General features: G+C 42.4%; 1 protein-coding gene across 1 annotated transcript in view; it reads left to right on the forward strand.

The window, feature by feature from the left end:
- LOC124285821 (general transcription factor 3C polypeptide 3-like) overlaps positions 1-23,947 on the forward strand; it is a 90,655-nt gene that overhangs the window by 33,924 nt on the left and 32,784 nt on the right. Inside the window, 8 exon segments of the mRNA XM_046722088.1 lie at positions 456-560; positions 1,571-1,657; positions 2,646-2,744; positions 2,949-3,024; positions 4,022-4,146; positions 4,296-4,383; positions 5,497-5,567; positions 11,012-11,123. Of these exon segments, the coding sequence (XP_046578044.1) occupies positions 456-560; positions 1,571-1,657; positions 2,646-2,744; positions 2,949-3,024; positions 4,022-4,146; positions 4,296-4,383; positions 5,497-5,567; positions 11,012-11,122 (762 nt within the window). The 3' untranslated portion in view covers position 11,123.

Here is a 23,947-nt window from a genome sequence, read left to right on the forward strand (position 1 = left end):
TGATATAGCTTGGAATATGGATGTTATATAGCAGGAATATGGATGTGATATAGCTGGAATATGGATGTGATATAGCTGGAATATGGATGTGGTATAGCTGGAATATGGATGTGGTATAGCTGGAATATGGATGGGATATAGCTGGAATATGGATGTGGTATAGCTGGAATATGGATGTGATATCACTGGAATATAGATGTGATATCACTGGAATATGGAGGTGGTATAGCTGGATGTGACTGTGATACCACTAACATAAAACTGTGAAATGGCTGGAATATGGCTGACAAGGGCTGAAGAACATTTACTCACTTGGTTGTGCTTTGATTGTTTGATTTTCTGTCTGATGGCATGCTTTGTCTATATCACAAAGTAAGAAGCACATACAGTAGGCTAGTGATTGATACTCAAGATGTCTGACAGTGGAAACCAACCTGATTACACTCTATCCACAGCTGTTTGAGTCCCTGGTGAAACACGAGAAGTACGAGAACCTGCTGGAGATCACGACCCTGGGACTGGCCTGTCCACAGTTCATGAATGATGCAGTGAAGGTCAAGGTATGGATATTGTTGTACATACTTTTTCTTGTATTTCTGTTAACAGATTCCCAGCTTGGATTTGTTGTTTCTCACGACAATACACTTACATTTGGATTCCATGAAAGTAGTACATGTCCAAGACCTGCACTAAATCCACTATTGTGGTTTCCACTTAATATGTGATATGTTTGGGATTATACTATCCCATTAAAGTACCCGTGAAGATCCGGGATAGAATTGACATTCAGTAATCCTTGTCGTAAGAGGCGACTAACAGCATCGGGTGGTCAGGCTCGCTGTCTAGGTTCACACATGTCATCATATCCCAATTGTGTAGATTGATGCTCATGCTGTTGATCACTGGATTGTCTGGTCCAGACTCGATTATTTACACATCGCCGCCATATAGCTGGAATATTGCTGAGTGTGGCGTTAAACAACAAACCAACCAACTAAATCCCAGTAAAGTACAGATTCTAGGATTATTTTTCTGGGTTGAGTCCGATCCATTATTCTCACACTCCCAGATTCAGGTATCAACTGCACACAAACATGATCTGTACTTTACTGAGAAGGTTTAGTACAAGTATGTGTTCTACTGCCTGGCATCTGGGAGACCGCCTCCCTGGGGTAGTGGTTAGAGTGTCCACCAGAAGAGTGGAAGTTCATGGGTTTGATCCCTGGCCATGTCATACCAAAAGACGTTAAAATATGGTACTTGTTGGTCCCTGCCTGGTGCTCAGCATTATGGGTACAACAAGGACTGATCAACTCGGACTCAGTATAATGTGTCTGAGTGGGGTATTCATGCTTAACTGTGGCATGGTATCTCAGTGAGCTAGCACTATAAAACCAGCTTAAGTTTGGGCTAGTACAAGCAGCCACACACACACACACACACACGCACGCACGTCGTCATATGAGTGAAATATTCTTACAACATTAAACCCCATTTCACCTCACCTCACCTGACATCTGGGTGATCCTGCATCTACCGTGACAATGTATGTAAACCATCTCCTCAACAGGAATCAGACTTCATGTGTCTCACAGCCTGCATGCTGATGAAGAATGGACAGTTTGCATACAACTTTGTCAAAGACGAATGTATGAAGGTGAGATGATTGCCATGTCTCAAACAAAATTTACCTCATTGCAGCATTTAATGTTTGAAGAAGAACAAATCATGGCATATATTGAGAATAACTAACAAGCAATATGTTTCTCTTGTTGCAGCTGAGTGTGAATGGTGTAGTAATCTGTTACTTGTTGTCATGTAGAAATGTCCTCTCTTCAACCTTAGCTGACCAATCAGAAATGGAATCTAACAACTGCTTTGCATTTTGCCCTTTTGTACTTGATGAAATTTTTAAAATAGTCTGGTGTGACAACATTCAACAACAAGAGGCTATAAGGATTTTGAAATTGACAGAAGTAATCTTTCTACACTTGTTGTGTATTTGGAATAGACATTCGAAATGTGAATCACATATACTGCTGAAAATATGTTGAAGAGCATGATGACCTGACAGACTATGTATAGTAATATGAAAGAAATGGTGGTTCTTTACCATCTTTGGTTAAGTTCCCTCAACACCCTATGTCTTCAATTGTCGTGACCCTAATGTTCTAATATATTTCTTCATGACTCTCATGCAGTGTGCAAAATAGCCACTGGCCTGCTAGCCTATGGCTAGCAAAATTCCAGTAGGGCCAGTACATCTCCACAGTCACTGGCCTGACTGGCTAGTGAATTTTCATGGGGTCATTTTGTGAATATATCACTCTCTCTGAATTGTTATGTTATCATACACTTTTAAATCATGCAAAAATATGGTCTGATAAAAATGTTCATCATATTAGCAGCTTAATGATGAAACCTGTGTCTTGATGACAATATCTTTTTCTCATCTATTTTTGTAATCTTTTACTTAGTTTCTACTTTCAAATATCAGGCCAATGAATTATTTTGGGGCAAGCAAAATTTGGAAACTATTTCACACACTGCTCTCAATTGCCTTGACCCTAATGTTCTAATGTATTTCTTCATGACTCTCATGTATGTTTTGTGGCCAGTCCTTGTATGATGTTATTACATTTCAGAATTTAGAGAACAATCAGGCATGGAACCTGTTTGGCCAGGTCATGTCATTTGCAATGGATATCCGACATAATCGGTTTGCCCTCCGACTCTGTCTCAAGGTGAGGAATTCTTGTCATTACTCAAACTGGATGGTTAAATGTATGATTGAAGACACGTCTTAGCTCATCCAAATTACGAAGGCATGAAAACTCTGATCACTGCATTTTATTTGTTTACTTCCAAAGCACCAGCTAAATAATGACAAATAAAGAATTAAACCAGTTTTGATCTTGTTTTTAACCAATTCCTGATATCACTACCAGCATCCAGAGGTTCGAGCTCTTGGCATCATTAACGGCCACAACAGTCTCATCAGCGGAACATACAAGCACTCATTAGGTAAGACTACAGTTAGTGATGAACTAATAGGGGTCATAAGAGGAGGGTGCTTCATGCCATCGTTAGTTGTCATGGTAGCTTGTGATGATGCAAACATGTGGTTGAAAGTGTGGACATCTAATGTTGCTATTAGGTTACAATGACAGATTCTGGCATTTTTGTCGGAGGTGATAAGTTGAGTCTCCATGTCATCATCTGTTGAAGTACTGTTCCGAAGATTATCATTATCTACTGTGTTTTCAGATTTTTGATTATGTTTCGTACATGATACCAGGGCCATTTTAACGCATGGCCATACTTGGCAGTTGCAAAAAGTTTCTTTTATCATGCATTGATAACATCAAACATAACAATTATACATAACAATGTCATCAGGATAACACTATATGACTGCTTCTGGTTCTCCCTTCAGGGGAGTGTACATATGTAGCAGGGAAACAGTATATGTGACTGCTTCTGTCTTCAGAAGAGTGTATGCCAGTGTTGTCAGGGAAACAGTATGTAAGTACTTCTGGTTCTGACTTCAGGGGAGTATGTACATATGTAGCAGGAAAACAGTATATATGACTGCTTCTGTCTTCAGTAGAGTGTATGCCAGTATTGTCAGGGAAACAGTATGTAAGTACTTCTGGTCTGCTTTCTGGGCGGTATATGGCAGTGTTGTCAAGGTAACTGTATACATAGCTGTTTTTGTCTTTAGGGGAGTAAATACCAGTGTTTTAGGGTCATAGGATATGACTACTTCTGTCTTGAGGGGAATATATGGCAGTATTGTCAGGGAAACAGTATATGACTGCTTCTGGTTCTGTCTTCAGGGGAATATATGTCAGTGTTGTCAGGGAAACAATATATGACTGCTTCTGGTTCTGTCTTCAGGGGAATATATGTCAGTGTTGTCAGGGAAACAGTATATGACTGCTTCTGGTTCTGTAGTCAGGGGAATATATGTCAGTGTTGTCAGGGAAACAGTATATGACTGCTTCTGATTCTGTCTTCAGGGAGTATATGGCAGTGTTCCGGCAGACTCCGAGGGATCCCCTCATCAGCCTGTGTATCGGGCTGTGCTTTATCCACATGGTGTGTCAGAAGTTCACCACCAAGAAACACTACCTCTTCACACAGGTCAGTGCCCATATGCAGATAGACAGTATGGTATATAATGTTATTTGAAATGGCCTTTAATGTTATTTGTTATCTTTGACCATGCTGACATATTCAAATGTTGAATGTTTCCAAGAATCAAAAGTTGAGTGTAGCATCTGTACTGACAGGGTCTGGCGTTCCTAAACAACTACGTGGAGCTGCGGGGTGAGTGTCAGGAAACGCTGTACAACCTCGGCCGCGCCATGCATCAGCTGGGTATGTACACTTGTCATTCATTTCAGCAACATTCCAAAGTAAAGGGTCTTAGAGTCCTTGAAGGCTGGCTTCTTCAGTATTTCAATTTAGGAAACCCTGAGTAGTTAACTTTGGAAATCTGGGCAGTCACATGGACTCCTGACTTCATGCTTGGACCCTGATTTGCGTTGGTATACTGATGTGATATAGGCCTTGTATGACATACTCGTCTCTTATATGCAATATTTGCTAAACGTAAGTGATATTGGCAGTGTTTGATATTCCCATGTGAAGTATGCAGTGTCTGATGTACTTACGTGGAACGAGCAATGTTTTATGTATTCACATGATATAAGCAGTGTCTGATATACTCGTGAAGCATACAGTGTCTGATATATTCGTGAAGCATACAGTGTCTGATATACTCATGAAGCATATAGTGTCTGATATACTCGTGAAGCATACAGTGTCTGATATACTCGTGAAGTATACAGTGTCTGATATACTCGTGAAGTATACAGTGTCTGATATACTCGTGAAGTATACAGTGTCTGATATACTCATTAAGTACAGGATACAGTGTCTGATATACTCTGATATACTCATTGAAGCATACAGTATCTGATATACTCGTGGAAGGATACAGTGAAGGATACAGTGTCTGATATACTCGTGAAGTATATTGTGTCTGATATACTCGTGAAGCATACAGTGTCTGATATACTCGTGAAGCATACAGTGTCTGATATACTCGTGAAGCATACAGTGTCTGATCTACTCATGAAGCATACAGTGTCTGATATACAGTGTACAGTGTCTGATATGTCTGAGCATACAGTGAAGTGTACAGTGTATGATATACTCGTGAAGCATACAGTGTCTGATATACTCATGAAGCATGCAGTGTCTGATATACTCGTAAAGTATAGTGTCTGATATACTCGTGAAGCATACAGTGTCTGATATACTCGTGAAGCATACAGTGTCTGATATACTCGTGAAGCATACAGTGAAGCATACACAGTGTGTCTGATATAGTGTCTGATATACTCGTGAAGTGTAGAGTGTCTGATATACTGCTGAAGTATACAGTGTCTGATATTTTATTTGATGATTGATCTGTTTTGTCCACAGAGCTGAAGTATGCTGCTGTATACTACTACAAGAAAGCCCTGGCGTGTCCTCCCATCATTAAACATGATAAGGTAAGCTACAGTCAACAGTTCACGATAAGTCACATACTTTACGTTTAAAAGTACCATATACCGCAAAATATGACAGATATGTTGTGTATATATTTCTTCAGGGGAGAGCAAGTCAATACCCCAAACATGCTCAAACTAATACAGTACCACCTTTAACAAAATGGTATTCAGATTTGTTCAGGCCAGTAAAATGAAAGTAAAAATCAAATTTGATTTTAAACTGGAAACAAATTCTGTTTTAGGGAGATGAATTTAATGAAGATATGGATTAGTTCCTCTGAATTTGATTTGTTCCTTATATGAATTTAAAAATTCTTTTTTATATATTCCTCCTTGGGGTACTTATAAGCATTTAAATGTCCATTTAAATTCCCTACGACAGTTGTAACAATATTTGAATAAAAATATTTACAAAACAAAAACTACGTTTTGTCTTGTGAGACCACCCTTACAGGGCCCTCCGGCCCCCTACAGCCAAGAGCAGGTAACTCTAGACCGTAACCTCGTACCTCACTTTCCATGCTGTCGTTTACCGGCAAGACGTGGGTCCATTCAAGAAGGTTTCTTTTCCCTGCGCAAAATTATGAGTGTGTCAGAAACAGCAACTGTATGTATGGTTCTCTTTTTTCCCTGCATGGGCGATTTGGAGGCTTGTTCTGAACTTTTTCATTCATAATTTCTAGTTGTAACTTGGTACCTGTCGCGGTCGGCTCGCCGGGTGCGTGTCAAGATGGCACAGGTCCCTTCGCTAACCTCCCTGTTCATTGGTTTCCCGTGTGGTTTTTCAATGTTACAGGTGGTTATAGTACTTTTTATTTATATGTTGTTACATGTAGGGCGTTTCCGCTGCTAGCATTTTCTATCTTACGCTAAAAGTCGTAATTGTTAGTTATGTTGCAGTGCGTATTATGATTATTGTCAACTGTATGCTACGTTGTCGCATTGGTTGTGTCGCCCATGCGTGTTTTTTCATATATGTATGTGTGTATGGGGTTGATTGCTGCACAGGTTTTTTACTTGTTGCAGTTTAAATCCTGTACTTCGTGCCTCACTGCCATTCCCGTCAGGGACACGCACGAGGTGTGTTTACGTTGCCTCATCCAAACTGATCATGAGGAAGAGGGGTGTCTGGCGTGTGCCATTTTTATGCCTCAAACTATTAAGGCACGACGGGTGGACCGGCTGTTTTACAGCAACCTGCTTCGGGCGGGGGGTGATATCTGGGCTCAGGATCCCCCGTCCAAGCGTTCACACAAAAAAAGGGGTCTACGGGAGCCGCTTCCCATACGGAGCCGGCTCCCAAAAGAGCTAAGGGTTCCAAGGAGGCTTCGTTGGAGAAAACTAATACATCTATATCTCAACCTGCTCCTGTATCTGCCAGCCCCCCTGTTGTGTCGGCACCCGCTGATTCCTTCCCCAGAGCCCTTATTGTCCCGACTTGCCGACTGTGGGGGTGCACTGCCTCATGCCACACGTCCCTGTCGGCGGCCGGTTGTCCCTATTCCTCCGGGAGTGGGAGGCAGCCACCTCAAATCCCTGGGTCCTGTCCACGCTCAGGGATGGCCATTTGCCACAGTGGAGGCGAGATCCTCCGTTCTTCTCCGGGGTTCGGCACACGCCTGTGCCGACCTCCCGCGACAAGGCGGACGCACTCCGTGCCGAAGTTCAGTCCTTACTGAACAAGGCAGCCATCGAGGTGGTTCCTGTGGGTCAGCAAGGAGGAGGGTTTTATTCCACCTACTTCCTAGTGACCAAAAAGGACGGAGGGTTCAGACCCATTCTGAATCTCAGAGGGTTGAACCAGTTACTGGAGGTGCCGTCTTTCAGGATGGAGACACTCAGGTCAGTGATCTCCTCCGTCGAGACAGGGGATTGGCTTACGTCAATCGATCTCAAAGACGCATACCTCCATGTTCCAATGCACCCCGAGTTCAAGAAGTACCTCCGGTTCTCCTTCGACGGGACCAGTTTTGTGGGCTCCCCTTCGGCATCTCCACGGCGCCAAGGGTGTTCACCAAACTTATGCTAATCCCAGCTCAGTTAGCCAGGTCTCAGGGCAGGTGTTGTCACCCGTACCTGGACGATTGGCTTCTCAGGGCCTTAGGTCCTCAGTTAAGCAGAGCCTCCACACTGTGCGTGATGGATACTCTGGTGTCACTGGGCTGGATTATCAACCTCAACCTCAAGAATGATCAACCTCAAGAAATCAGACCTCGTTCCGACGCAGGATCTGATTTTCTTGGGGGCCAGATTCAACACGGAGCTAGGGATTGTTTCCCTTGCTCCGGACTGCATCGTCAAAGTCCAGAGGACTGTGTTACAGTTTCTCCAGTCGCCCAATGCGTCGGCCCGAACATGGCTTCGGTTGCTATGCAACATGGCGGCGACAGTGGACGTGGTTTGGCGTGCGCGTCTGAGGATGCGACCAGTTCAGCAAGCGTTAGCTCAGCTGTGGTCCCACTCGCAGAGCTACGAGATTATTCTCACAACACCCGAGTGGTTAATTCCTCACTTGCGATGGTGGACGGACGTCGGGAATTTGTCCAGGGGGATCCCCCTCGACACCCCGACACCTTCCCTCTCAGTTCAGACGGACGCCTCCCTCACAGGTGTGTGTGTGTGTGTGTGTGTGTGTGTGTGTGTGTGTGTGTGTGTGTGTGTGTGTGTGTGTGTGTGTGTGTGTGTGTGTGTGTGTGTGTGTGTGTGTGTGTGTGTGTGTGTGTGTGTGTGTGTGTGTGTGTTACAGCACTCAGCGGCCTCTGTCGGGCGGGAAGTCAGCCTACACATCAATGTGTTAGAACTGAGAGCAGTCAGGGTGTTTCGAGTGCTTCCGGTGTTGGTGCAGGGCCGTGTGGTTCGTCTAGAAATGGACAATCAAACGGCCATGTCTTACATTCACAAGCAAGGCGGCACAGTTTCTCCGTCACTCCTTCAGGAGGCGTGGCAGTTTCTACTGTGGTGCGATCAGTTCAGCATTCGGGTTTTGCCTGTTTATCTCCCGGGGGTAGACAACGTCCGTGCAGATGCACTCTCACAGTGTATACTACCCCACACAGTGGATGCTTTCGACCGGGAGATATTCGGGATTATCTCCCAGTTGTTCGGTCGTTCCAGGTGGATCTGTTTACGTCTGGGGTGACGAACCAGATTCCTGTGTTTTGCTCCCCGGATTCGGATCCGAGCGTTAGCCAACGCCTTTCAGCTCGATTTGACGGACAGGCTACTATGGGGTTCCCCTGATACCATTGATTTCCAAGGTCCTGTCACAGCTGACCGCACAACCAGCTCGGCTACTTGTGCTTCTGGCATCCCTTTGGTCGGCACAACGCTGGTTTCGGTAATTCTCAGGTTTCTGGCTCAGCCTCCTGTTCTATTACCTTTTCGACCGGACCTCCTATCCCAGAGCGAGGCCCACCGAATCCCAGGATTCAGTGGGTGGCTTGGCCACTGTCAGGGATCGCCTCCGTCGAAGCCGAATTCCTGCACCAGTTGCAGACACAATTCTGGCCCAGCGGAGGATTCGGACAAAGCGTTCAATATGAGGATAGATGGGCCTGTTATTCGCGCTGGTGTGTCAACAGGGGGATTCTTGATCCCTTTTCTACAGATTTAGTCTCTGTTTTAGAATTCCTCCAGTCTCAGTTGGACGCCAGTCTAGCGGCTTCAACTGTTCGAGGATATTCTACGGCTATTTCTGCGTTTCATATTCCTGTTGACGGTGCTCTCTTGGGGCAGCACCCTCTTGTGCAGCGCTTTTTAGCAGGTGTGGACAGAATCCGTCCGGTTGTCCGGCGGATTAGTCCCCCGTGGGACTTGTCAATCGTTCTTGATTGGCTGTCCGGTCCACTGTTTCACAATCTGTCGGCTCTTTCAATCCAGCTGTTGGCGTGGAAGACGGCGTTTCTTGTGGCGGTGACTTCAGGGCAGGCGGGTTGGCGATATTCACGCAATGTCGGGCCGATCCGCGCTTACTGTTTTCACAAAGACAGAGTTAGCATACGGCTGCCTGATACTTACCGTCCTAAGAAGGATAGTCCCTTCCATGTGACGGCGCCTATTGAGCTCCCAGCTTTCACTCAGCCTTCCCTGTCCGGTACCTCTCTACGACGTGCTCACGTCTTAGATGTCCGTAAGACACTTAAGGCTTATATCAAACGAACAAGGGGTACCCGTAAGGGTAACCAATTGTTTTGTTGTTATGGCAGGGTTCAGGCTGGTCTTCCGGCGACCAAGCCAACCATTTCTCGGTGGCTTGTCTCTGCCATACATATGAGCTATACTCAAACAGGGCGTATCCTGCCTGTAGGGTTGAAAGCTCATTCGGTTAGGGCAGTTGCTACATCGAAAGCTTACGCTGCAGCCCTGCCCATTGAGGAGATCTGCTCCGCGGCTAATTGGAACCGTCCGAGTACGTTCATCCGTCATTACCAACTTGACAGACTCTCCAGTGAGCGTGCTTTCGGTTCGGTCAGTCAGATCTCTCCAGTGGGCATGGTTCCACCTCTCTAGCCGATTGAGCTTTCGAGGATTTTATTATGTGAACCATTCTATGCCAAATTTTTTAACACTGGTGTTGGGTTTTAAAAATCTTGTTTACATATTCCCTTGGTGACGGGTTTTATGTGGTGATGGTTTTTATTCCCATGTCTTTTGCATTCTGCTCTAGACTTAACTGGCCTTGGAAACTTTGCTAAATATATATATATTAAGGCATTTCGTTTCTGGTGGCTTTTTGCGGGACCCTTATCTTCGCTTCCGAGTAGATTACGGGAGGGAGGGAGGGTGTGTCTCGTTAGTTTGCATTAGCGAGGTTTCGCTGGGCAATTTACATATGTTCGACCCTGACCCTGGCTCATGCCCCCGCCTGATTGGCTATGGTGGACACGTGACCGGGTAAGGGTGCTTTTTCTGCTATATTTAGCTTGGGCAATTCCACTTCTTGTCGGGGGTGTTTTCTGCAGACAGAATGCCGCTCCTTAGCTCCGTCTTTAGGAGTCTGTCTTATGCTTATAAGTACCCCAAGGAGGAATATATAAAAAAGAATCGAACTAACCTGTAGAGGTTTCAGATTCTTTGAATATATTCCTCCTTGGGGTACGCCCGCCCACCTCCCCACATTCTGTCTGACGTTGTTCAGCATGGGAAGTGAGGTACGAGGTTACGGTCTAGAGTTACCTGCTCTTGGCTGTAGGGGGCCGGAGGGCCCTGTAAGGGTGGTCTCACAAGACAAAACGTAGTTTTTGTTTTGTAAATATTTTTATTCAAATATTGTTACAACTGTCGTAGGGAATTTAAATGGACATTTAAATGCTTATAAGTACCCCAAGGAGGAATATATTCAAAGAATCTGAAACCTCTACAGGTTAGTTCGAATTGTAGTTATTCTTTAAAAATTGTGTTGAAATATGACCAGAGACTGTCTGACAGGGGTCTGTTGTTTGCAGGGAATATTTGATCTGAGAATGGAGATCGCCCACAACCTGGCTCTCATCTACATCAAGAGTGGTTCCCATGACCTTGCCCGCATGGTGATAGAGCAGTACTGTGTCATATGAGGTGAGCGGCTTGTTTTCTGCTGACATGATCTGGATTTGGGTACCTGTTCACTGTAGATTATATCGTGGCATTGAATACCATAGCACACTGTTATACACTGTGTACCACGGTAATCTTGAAGCATTCGCTCGTCATGCCGAAGACCCGGGTTCGATTCCCCACATGGGCACAATGTGTGAAGCCCATTTTTGGTGTCCCCTGCTGTGATATTGCTGGAATATTGCTAATAGCGGCCTAAAACGAAACAGGTATTTGTGTATGGTAATCATAAAACTGTGTTATGTGGTTATTCATATCTTGACAGTATGTACCATGGTAACATATATCTTCACACAGTGTACCATGGTAATATATATCTTCACACAGTGTACCATGGTAACATATATCTTCACACAGTGTACCAAAGTGACATATGTCTTCACACAGTGTACCATGGTAATGTACCTCTTCACACGGTCTACCATGCTAATATACACATGTACATCGTGTATATCCTGACACTATGTATCATGGTAATATATATCTTCATACAGTGTACCATGGTAACATATATCAGGTATATCCTGACACTATGTATCTTGGTAATATATACCTTCATACAGTGTACCATGGTAACATATATCAGGTATATCCTGACACTATGTATCATGGTAATATATACCTTCATACAGTGTACCATGGTAACATATATCAGGTATATCCTGACACTATGTATCATGGTAATATATACCTTCATACAGTGTACCATGGTAACATATATCAGGTATATCCTGACACTATGTATCATGGTAATATATACCTTCATACAGTGTACCATGGTAATATATATCTTCACACAGTGTACCATGGTAACATATATCTTCATACAGTTACCAAAGTGACATGTCTTCACACAGTGTACCATGGTAATGTACCTCTTCACACGGTCTACCATGCTAATATACACATGTACATCATGTATATCCTGACACTATGTATCATGGTAATATATACCTTCATAGAGTGTACCATGGTAATATATATCATGTATATCCTGACACTATGTATCATGGTAATATATATCTTCACACAGTGTACCATGTTAACATATATCTTCACACAGTGTACCAAAGTGACATATGTCTTCACACAGTGTACCATGGTAATGTACCTCTTCACACGGTCTACCATGCTAATATACACATGTACACCACATAATCCGACATGAGGGGCAGTCGTGTCAGTCCCCAGTCAAACAAACATCCTACTTACAGCTCGCTGGTGTCAAGCAGTTGACAATACACTGACAACTGGAGGCCAGCCCTGATAAGTTGTTCATTGTTACATATGCATACATATACATGCATATGGTTGTCATTTGCAGGTTTTTATAAGTTTGGATAAGTTAAATACCTGTTAAGTAAACAATTTTGGCGAGTCCCTTGAAATTTTACTTATCAGGTTTCCACTGTATCAGGTATATCCTGACACTATGTATCATGGTAATATATACCTTCATACCGTGTACCATGGTAATATATATCAGGTATATCCTGACACTATGTACCATGGTAATATATGTCTTCATACAGTCAACCCTGGTATTATATACATCATGTATTTCCAGACACTATGTATCATGGTAATGTATATATCTTCATACAGTATACCCTGGTAATATATATCAAATATGTCCTCACACAGGGTATCATTATAAGTTGTTCACTGGTCACGAGGGGGGTATGGGTTGGTGTACCCTCGATGTTTGTTTATGTTCCCTGAGCCCGAAGGTCGAGGGGAACATAAACAAACATCAAGGGTACATCAACCCATGGGCCCCGAGGGACCAGTGAACAACGTATTTATCTTACCGAACACCTTAATGTTAATTTTGAATTGTTTGAAGCACGGATACAAATCCTTTTGTAACCATCGCTAGATAGACAAGATAAACAGATTTAGAGTTATCTCCCTTCCATCGATTTGCATTCGCAAAACATCGGTAATTTCCGTACATCATATGTGATTCAATGTTATTCGAGATAAAGAATTACTACCACGAAGTACCAAATGAGTTGCCATTGACAGCGGGGTACATTAAAATGTACATTGAAAATAATAGAAGAGCGCTCAGCCAATCAGAAAGCGACATTTATGTGTGAGGCAAGATAATGTAGTATGTATCTTGCCACTGCATACCATGACAATATATATCCTGACCCTGGGTACCGTGGTAGTATATGTACCATAACAGTATGTAACATGGTGATATATGTGTTGACACTGTAACATTGTCAAATGTATTTTGACACCGTGTAACATTGGGATATCTGTGGTGACATCGTTCAATATAGTAATTTATTACCCTTTAAGATAAATTTGTCAAGTTCTGATTGGTCAGTAGCCAAAGCATATAAAACCATGTAGGCAGATTTGCCGGGGTGTACGACCTGTAAGACCCTTGTAAATTCCGTATTTCCTGAGTCCTGTACACCTTTTCAAAACACTGTGTGACGAATAATATGTGCTAGCATCATGTAATGTAGTCATCATGTGAGGGGAGGTGAGGTGAAATTGGGTTTTACATCGTGCTTGAGAATATTTCGCTCATATGACGATGTGCATGCGTGTGTATGTGTATGTGCGGCTGCTTGTACTAGTCCAGACTGGTTTTATAGTGGCAGCCCACTGAGATACCATGCCACAGTGAAGCATGAATACCCCACTCAGACACATTATACTGACTCCCGAGCCACCCAGTTGTACCCGTTAATGCCGAGCGCCAGGCAGGGACCAACAAGTACCATATGTTAACGTCTTTTGGCATGACGCGGTCGGGGATCATGTTATGTAGTAATATATATGCTGACAGTGTAACCATGTAATATAGTTTGAGCCTGTGTACCATGCTTTCTATCAGTCATTTTAGTACGATACGAGCGATACGATCATTCATTAAGAAGGGTCTGTGCCAGAATACAGACAGATATTGGGATGAGGGTTTCAAAGTCATCGACTGTAACCTTCAGCTGTTAACTAGCCTATTGTTTTGTCTGTGTACTGTGAATAGAAGGTACCGGTCTACACCGCAGGACCAAATCACTAATGAGCCACTTGCAACTATCCAATGTCGTTTAACTAGGACTTGTTATATAAATATTGTTGAATTGTACAGGGCTCCAGATAATCTTTCAACATCAGGAGTACTGGAAAAACTTAGAGTACATTTAGTGTACTGCATGAATGGAATTTAATTGAGTGTGACCAGTGATACTAAAGTACTGTCGGAAATAAAAAAAAACCTGTTGTTTGGCTGTTACTCTGAAATTTACACAATTTACACAGTTGCAAATAGCATATGTCGAAAAAAAAAAACATCGGCCTAACTGGGTGTTCAGTGGGATGCGTAATAGGATATCCAGAAAAGCATGTTTACTCGTAAAATCGGGCAAAACTTAGAAAAAATACGACTAGCTGTTTAAGACAATAGATCAAACTATAGATGACAATTAGGTCACTCAGCCAGGTATGACGACGGAACGTCGACACACCTGGCATGAACTGCATGTGCTGCCTACGGGCACAAGGGGTTATCTCAAAGATAATATATGTGTTTTCCTGTGTGTTGAATATGTGTCACATGTTGATTAACATCTAACGTTTCTTTCATAAAGTTGATGTTGAGATATGTAAAATAGTATGATACCCATAGAAAGCCATTGTATTAAATGTCTCAAAATATATAGGGAGCATGTCCACCCAAAGATTGACAGGACTGGATATTATTTGTAAATTGTTACTTGCCCAGTTTGATTCCCCTAAAGGATTATCTTATCTTAGCTGATATCTCTATCCCCCAGCCCGACCCCAACCACCTTCTGCAACACCCAACCTGGTTTTGCTTTTGAGACGACCCCCATGTCTGTTTGTTTTGATAGTGGTAGTGAGACTCCATGGCAGCTACATCCTTAAGAGTTTCACAATTTAAGATATTATTTTGTACGTTAGCTATAGTTTATAATGAAGCTCGTCTAATTTCAAAATGGGAATTTAAAAAGTGTCCTTTGTAATACAATATCATCCCACACTGATTTGCATAAAGCCATGGTCTGTTCCAAATAAGTCGACTTGGACTTAGACAAAAAAACGCATTGCTCATTTCTGCACTAATCTCTCCTCAGTAAAGTCCTTGTCTCCGTTTCCTACCTCCCTACCACTGAGACTGTAGTTAGGCTGAACTTAGTTTAACAGATATTTCACACTTTCACATATTACCTACATAAATTGTGGATATAAATGTGAAAAAAAAAGTTTTTTCTATTTCCGACAGTGTTTTTGTAAGCAATTCATTCATTATTTGTACAGCAATTTGATTTTACTTGACTGTTTACAAGTCATCGAGGCAAAGTCTTGTTTCTGATAAAAAACCTTGTAATTTGTTACCATGCCACCATGTTTACATACACTCGCACAATTTTTACCAATCAAATTTAACCGAGATGATTCACTGCGGTATGCAGTTTCCTTAACAATCCGGGATTCCCTGTTGTATATGATTAAACACATTGTCAAGGGAAACCCCAATGTGATCTTTTAAGACTATCACATAAATTCAAATATTATAATACAGTCATTTTTGCAAGACCTTAGGCATGGCTGACAAAGAAAATGCTGTCGTTCTTTGCATGGCTTAAATAAGTACTATTGATAGAAATAATGAACGTACATTGTGGGTAGGAATGATATAAACTAGTCAAATTTGTACCTGTTGTGTATAGCTGATAAGAACCAGTATCATTACCAATAAATGCTTGTTCCACCAGGGAATTACAGGTTATTACTCTCCAGCAACCTGTGAGGTGAGGTGGGGCGGTGGGGTAGCCTAGTGGTTAAAGCGTTGACTCGTCACGCCGAAGACTCGGGTTCGATTTCCCACATGGGCACAATGTGTTAAGCCCATTTCTGGTGTCCCCCGCCGTGATATTGCTGGAATATTGCTAAAAGCGGCGTAAAACTAAACTCAGTCAGTCAGTGTGAGGTGAGGTGAAATTGGGTTTAACGTCGTGCTTGAGAATATTTCGCTCATATGACGACGTGCATGTGTGTGTATGTGTATGTGCGGCTGCTTGTACTAGCCCAGACTTAAGCTGGTTTAAAAGTGCGAGCCCACTGAGATACCATGCTGCAGTGAAGCATGAATATTCCACTCAGACACAGTATACTGACTCCGAGCCAACCAGTCCTTGTTGTACCCATTAATGCAGAGCACCAGGCAGGGACCAACAAGTACCATATTTTAACGTCTTTTGGTATGACACGGCCGGGGATCGAACCCGCGACCTTCCGCTCTCCGGGCGGACGCTCTAACAACTACACCACGGAGGCGGTCTTCCAGCAACCTGTCATGGCTACAAATTACCTGTTATATGTAGGTCTACCTAGACCTACTGTGGTCCCACATAATATGATGGTATTACTATTATTCACATATTATCATTACTGAGTCAGTTTAGTTTTTACGCCGGACTCAGCAATATTCCAGCTATATGGCGGTTATCATTACTGAGATAATGACTAATGAACATTATCATGCTGACGGCGACTTGAAAAGCGGTTTGTATGTATGCATGTATGTATTCAGTACAAAGTGCCTGATGTATGTAACATGTATCTCTGGGAAATCAAAACTTTAAAACATTTTAAAAAAACCCAAACCATCATGGTTGTAAGATGTTTGTTTCAGACAGAATAATGTTACATTCAGCTCTTAAAGAGAAGTTTTTACTTCCAAACAGAGGAACCAAAAATAGTGGATGGATGAAAAACAACTCCCCCCCCCCCCTCCCTGCTACCTTCTTTCCCTTCCAATACTGCCTGCCTTCTCACCCACCCTCCCTTCCTTCCTTCCTTCTCTCTCTCACTTTGTTTTGTCACTTTGATCTTTGTTTCAGACGAATTATGTTACATTAAGATCTTAAAGAGAAGTCTTTACTTCCAAACAGAGGAACCCAAAAAAACCAATATCTTTTTTTTTTTCCACCTCCCCATACCTTTCCTGCCTGCCTCCCTTCCATCTTTCTCTCTCTCTCTCTCTCACTCACTCACTCACTCACTCACTCACTCACTCACTCTCCTCACTCACTCACTCACTCACTCACTGCAGTGTGCTCACTCAGTGCCACTCACTCCCTCACTCACTCACTCACTCACTCACTCACTCACTCACTCACTCACTCACTCACTCACTCACTCACTCACTGTGTGTGCTGCTAGTTTTATAGTGCTAGCCCCGTGAGATACCATTCCACAGTTTAGCATGGATACCGGACTCCGACATAGCACAGTCCCTGTAGGAGATTTATGTGCACTTCATTAACATCAGTCAGGCAGTGGTGCCACAGCACTGATTGATACAGAAGGAAATTGGGTTTATTATTGTCCTCGGGAGGAGTTTCATCAATAGAGATATCCACCAACTGTGAATTTGTTCATTGATCACCTATGGCAGTGTTGAATATGTAAGGAGCTCTATTATTCCTTCCTGTTACATCTGTAAGCTGAGGTCGGTGGGGTAGCCCAGTGGTTAAAGTAGTTGGTTAGTGTGACATTGAGGACCCGAGTTCAATTCCCAACATGGCTACAATGTGTGAAGCCAGTTCCTGTGGAATAGTGCTAAAAGCAGTGTAAAATGATACTCAATTCAACTTCCAATTCTATTATTGTCTTTTGATGCTACCACTGCAACTACTGCTACTGAGTGGAAACCATACACTTCCTTGTCCCTGTTTGAAATACTGGGGAATAACATGATTCTACCAGGATAGGAAATAGCTCTTGATGGCAACACTCTCACTCACTCACTCACTCACTCACTCACTCACTCACTCACTCATACACTCACTCACTCATACACTCACACACTCACTCACTCACTCACTCACAGGATCATTGACAAGATAAATCTGTACTAAGTGAGTGAGTGAGTCCATCTGTTTCATGTCAGTCAGTTAACAATCAATGAGTGAGTGAGTATGTTTAGTTTTACGTCGCACTCAGCAATATTCCAGCTATATGGCGGCGGTCTGTAAATAATCAAGTCTGGACCAGACAATCCAGTGATCAACAGTATGAGCATCTTTCTACGCATTTGGGATATGATGACATGTGTCAACCAAGTCAGTGACCCGATCCCGCCAGTCGCATTTTACGACAAGCATGGGTTACTGAAGCCCAATTCTAACCCGGATCTTCATGGGTAGTTAATAATCAAGTCTGAGTGTCAAACTAGTGATTGACAGCATGAGCACTGATCCACACGTGTGATGATGATGATGATAATGATGATGATGATGGTGTTGCCAAGACTGACCATGTTTATAAGTTGCTACTGATGCCAAGTACCATGGACATATACCCTGGGGGTTCATGTGTATCTAATGAGACTGTACAGATGACATTTCAGGTATGCAAACAAACTTGATTACAGTCAAGCACACCCACAGAGAGTCCTAACAAAATAGCTCTTTCATGTGGTCAAGGAAATTGTCCTGAGACGGAGACGTCAGGCTGCACAGGAGGATTAAAGACATAGAGCATACAGAATTTATTGTAATAAGTGGTCTGGCAGTAATTTGAGGACTGATGAATATTACTTTACTGTTCAATATGTGGTATCGGGTTGGATACATTTCTTGCTGTGTCAAATTATTGTGTTATTTCCTTCTTGTGCAGGTGGTTGGTGGTTGCCAATTTGGGAGTGACAGAATTTTCGTCCTTTTACTTTATTTATACCCAGGAGTAATCAGTTAAATTGAATTCTTTTGAAGGCCACGCACACATTAATAGGGGGCCATGTTTTATTAAATTTTATTGTGCTTTTTGGTGGCTGGCATTGATGGGAGTCTTTTATAGACAAACCACACACACAATCACACACAAAACACACAATACATGCACAAGGACCACCATATGCAGCACACATGCATGCACACACTAGCATGCACATTCACATGCACTCACACACCACGCCATACATACTCAACATCAGACATACCACCATATGCACAGACACGCATGCACGCACACACACACACTCACTCACACACACACTCACTCACACACACACATGCCACACCATACATATACAACACAAGACACACCACTATATGGGCACACACTCTCTCACTCACTCACTCACACACACTCCACACAATATATACACGGACTATAAATTATCACATCTGGGTGAGACAATCCAGTGACTGACATGATGAGCATCATTCTATACAATAGGGTAGGGGATAGGGTAGCCCAATGGTTAAAGCGTTTGCTCATCACACCGAAGACCTGGGTTTGATTCCCCACATGGGTACATTGTGTGAAGCCCATATCTGGTGTCCCCTGCCATGATATTGGAATATTACCAAAAGCAACTTAAAACCCAACTCACTCACCTACCCACACAAAAATATCACTAACTCACCGCAACCTACATACATGACATCATACACACCACCATATGCGCACACACACTCTCTCTCACACACCACACAATATATACATGACATATACACACCACCATAGCACATACAGCACACTCTCACACTCTCTCTCTCTCTCTCTCTCTCTCTCTCTCTCTCTCTCTCTCTCTCTCTCTCTCTCTCTCTCTCTCTCTCTCTCTCTCTCTCACACACACACACACACACTCACAGAATGGTCTGTCCCTTATTACAGGAAATATGGTAGCCAGATGTGTGGCAGTCACATTGTGCTTATCCCTGGAATAGCTCCCTAACATCATGTATAGCTGTGACGGAGAAGAGAGTTAATTACACTGCCCTCTGAAGTATTGTGCGACTGACAGACTGCCATTTCTCCTGCAAGGACCAGGGTCAGACTGTCTGGGGCTGACAGTGACAGGGGTGAGGGGGCTGAAGGTGCCACACACAGACGGAAGGGGGAGGGGGATAGGAGGCTGACAGAGATGGAAGCGAAACTGAAGAGATAATCCTTTCAATGTATTTTGGGTTCCACATTGTTGCGCTAGCGAACAAGTTATCTAGGGGTATGAATGCTTGATTTGATTGATGTAGCTGGATTGTGGAGGCTGTATTGATGCTAGTCCGGGCAATGAATCAGAGTCAGGGGGACAATAAAAAAGTATTCTCAGTCCATTTTTTTTTTTCAGTTATAACAGATTTGCTTAGCTTAGCTGAATCTGTCTTCTACAGCTATGTGGAGGCATTGTAGTACCAGGTTGTATTGAAGAAATTGGTTGACTGGTTTTTATGTAGACTTGTCTCTTAGTCTCTAATCAAATAAATAATAGTTTAAATGATAATGTCTGCAAAAATATGAATAAGGAGAAGACATTGTACCACGTATGTAGACTTCCTTATTTAAAGGAAAGAATTACTCCACACAGGGGCTTAGCATCCTGTACAGCCTAGGAGCAAGGCTGTGTGTGTGTGTGTGTGTGTGTGTGTGTGTGTGTGTGTGTGTGTGTGTGGACTGAGTGATAACTCAGAAGTGGAGGGACTGTCATGAGGTTAACATAACTATCATTGTGCTTATTAAGAGCAACCAGGTAATATGTTAAGGCGTCAATATGTCTCTAATCACAACTTTTCTTCAGCTGCTGTTTATTGGTTAATGGTTAAAGCGTTCGCTCGTCACACCGAAGACCCGGGTTTGATTCCCCACATGTGTACAATGTATGAAGCCCATTTCTGGTGTCCCCCGTCGTGATATTGCTGGAATATTGCTAAAAGCGGCGTTAAACTAAACTCGCTCACTCATCTGCTGTTGACTACAGTTCAGATCCAGCCATGACGGCTCTTGATGTTTTTTACCATTAGGGTTGAAATGGGTAGTAATTGAAAGTACTCGAAAGTACTCGAGTTACCATAGATAAGCCGAATTTTGAGGACCAAAAATAGCACTCTCTAGAAGGGGGTCTGGGTCTATGGGTTATACTTTCGTCAAACTTTTTTCAGGGGGTAAGAAAACAACATAGTATCACTTCGCATGAACAAACAACAAGTGAAGACAAGTCAGATGTCAAATTTGCATTTAAACATCACTAGACAAGATTATTTATGAAGTTATCAATATCGACGGGACACACGATTTCACTGCAGTTAATGTCAACATTTTTTTTAACATTATGAGAAAATTACCGTCACGTTGTTGATACCAACAGTGATCATTATGATATTAAAAAAAAAATGAACACAGGGTCCCACATTATGGGTCAGTAAAATCTCTATTAGATACCATTCTCACCAAACATACTTTACATTCAAGGCGGTAACTGCCACATGTGTTGTGGGCTAAATTGCCCTCAAATAGGACCCCCATCGCAGGGGGTCAGCTTATATACGAAACATACCATTTTGATACGAATTTTAAGGGTCAAGTTAGGAGATCGGCTATTTATAAGATCAGCTTATCTACGGTAATATGTGGTAAACAAGGCGTGGTTGGCCTGGAGTCGTTATGTTGCATCTGAATCCAATATTCATGATGAATTGCTGCATAGTGTCTTGGTGGACTAACACCATTGTAAAACCAGCATTAGTTCAAACAGCCACACAAACAAACACAAGCATGTCGTCTTGAAGTCTGTCCACCTTGACTGTGACATTATACCCATTTCCCCTCACCTCACATTAAATTTGTTCATGCATCAGAAAATTTGAAACAGAATCTAAAAGTCTGTTTTTTATTTCACCAAAATACAAAATTAGGTGATGGCAAAAAATAACTATTCATACAATATGTTAAGCTGCAAGCTGATGAAACTGACTTAATGAAGGCTACAAACATGGTAATATATTCAAATAATGTTCTTCAGCACAGCGAAAAAGTTTCCATAATATATTCCACACACACAAGGTGAGGTGAAATGGGGTTTAATGTCGCACTTAAAAATATTTCACTCATATGACGACATGCATGCGTGTGTATGTGTATGTGTGGCTGCTTGTACTAGCCCAGACTTAAGCTGGTTTTATAGTGCTAGCCCACTGAGATACCATGCCGCAGTTAAGCATGAATGACCCACTCAGACACATTAAGCTGCCTCCGAGCCAACCAGTCCTTGTTATACCCGTTAATGCCGAGCGCCAGGCAGCGACCAACAAGTACCATATTTTAACGTCTTTTGGTATGGCACGGCTTGGGATCGAACCCATGACCTTTTGCTCTTTGGGTGGACACTCTACCCACTACACCACGGAGGCGGTCAAACACACAAGCATGCTCTCTTTGGACTATCATGGTTCAGAGCTCTGTAAACCAATAAAGGAAACACCTCTGACCGTAAGGTCCAGTTTTGAACATTAATTGTTCATCAACATGTCAGGAGCTCATGGTAAACTGTCCAAGACACATGAACACTATTAGTACACTGCTTTGCTTTTTTTCCAATCGGACACCAAATCTAGATATGTTGGTCGGAAATGGGAACAGCCTTGGAAGTAGTATCTAGTCCAATGTCTTTAATTAGCAATTTATATGCTGTCTCTTTCAGCCTCAGAGTGGGATTTCAAAGACGTTGAGGTCAAAGGATGAGTGTCCCTCAGAGACTCTTTAATTAGGTGTCTGTGAGACAAGCTGAATTTGCCTTCACCGACCGTGGGCAGATTTCAGTAGGCCTGTCATGGGTGATCACAGGTTAGGGAGACAGAGGACAAATTAAAATGTCTGTTGTTGGTATATAACATCCCTGTTTTCTATTGTTATATCTCGATTTTTTAAAAGGTTTTATGAAGTCAGTTTGTAGTTCGCCCTGCCATAGTATTATGAATACATGATGTATTCAGGTTTGTCCAATTTTTAAATGCCTTTCAAAACATGCCATAGTATTGTTGAATTTTGCTAAGTGTTGTAAAAGCGTTCTCACTCCCATTTCCCTTTTGATCTTGTAGTAATTGTGTACAGTAATGGATAATCATATTTTGAATCATCGTGTGTAATGATTTTGTAGCAGTGTGTGGAGAATGCTTGACACTGCCATCTGCTTGTCAGAAAATGTTGCTTTTTTGTCAAAGGCAAGAACTTTTAAGATTTAAGATTAAAAGTACCTACTTCTGATGACTCGTGATACAAAGGGGGAGAATGGCAACGGGAGTTGGTGTTCTGTTCTAGTGACTTCGAATTATTTCAAGCCACAGTGCATGCCATGCTTTTTTATTCAATAACAATTGGAATTGTCTGCATCCATTCTGAAATTCCAATCCTTGGAAGAAGGATGATAGTTAAAGTGTTTTGCATGCAGTGCAAAATAGAATAACATTTTCCTGTACTGTTGACAGTTTCTCTTCAGAAACTGCTTGAACAATGAAAATTAATCTTTCCATAGTTGTTCCCACCATTGATAATAAGTAATTGTGTTTAAAAATATTGAATCTGATTTTCAATATTTTTGTGCCATGGCAGCCATTGAAGGCCATATGTTTCATATTTTCTTGAGTTTTGTGCTCACTATAGATAATACATACACCCCTCTCGGAGATAACATGTTTTGAGTACTATGCACTAGTGGTGACGATTTATCGTTACGCATCGATGCGTCGATCCATGGGCCGCCCATACAGTGAATCGATACAAAGTTTTACATTGTCGTATATCCCGATACGATACTTCAAATGGGCCACAATACATTGATGTTTTACTTTGAATATTGCCGAATCGCAATATCTGTCAAGAAAGACTTACTTTTGTTTGATGATTAAGATATATGCATACTTATTTTCCCTTCATAAGTTTCTCGGAAATTCTTGCGTCAGGAACTGTCAAACAAAGCGTTCACATTTTATTAACATTCACAAAGTCTAAACTTA

Source organism: Haliotis rubra, unplaced genomic scaffold, assembly GCF_003918875.1.
Source record: "Haliotis rubra isolate DU_JTF1 unplaced genomic scaffold, ASM391887v1 Scf37, whole genome shotgun sequence".
In the NCBI taxonomy this organism is placed as follows: Eukaryota; Metazoa; Mollusca; class Gastropoda; order Lepetellida; family Haliotidae; genus Haliotis; species Haliotis rubra.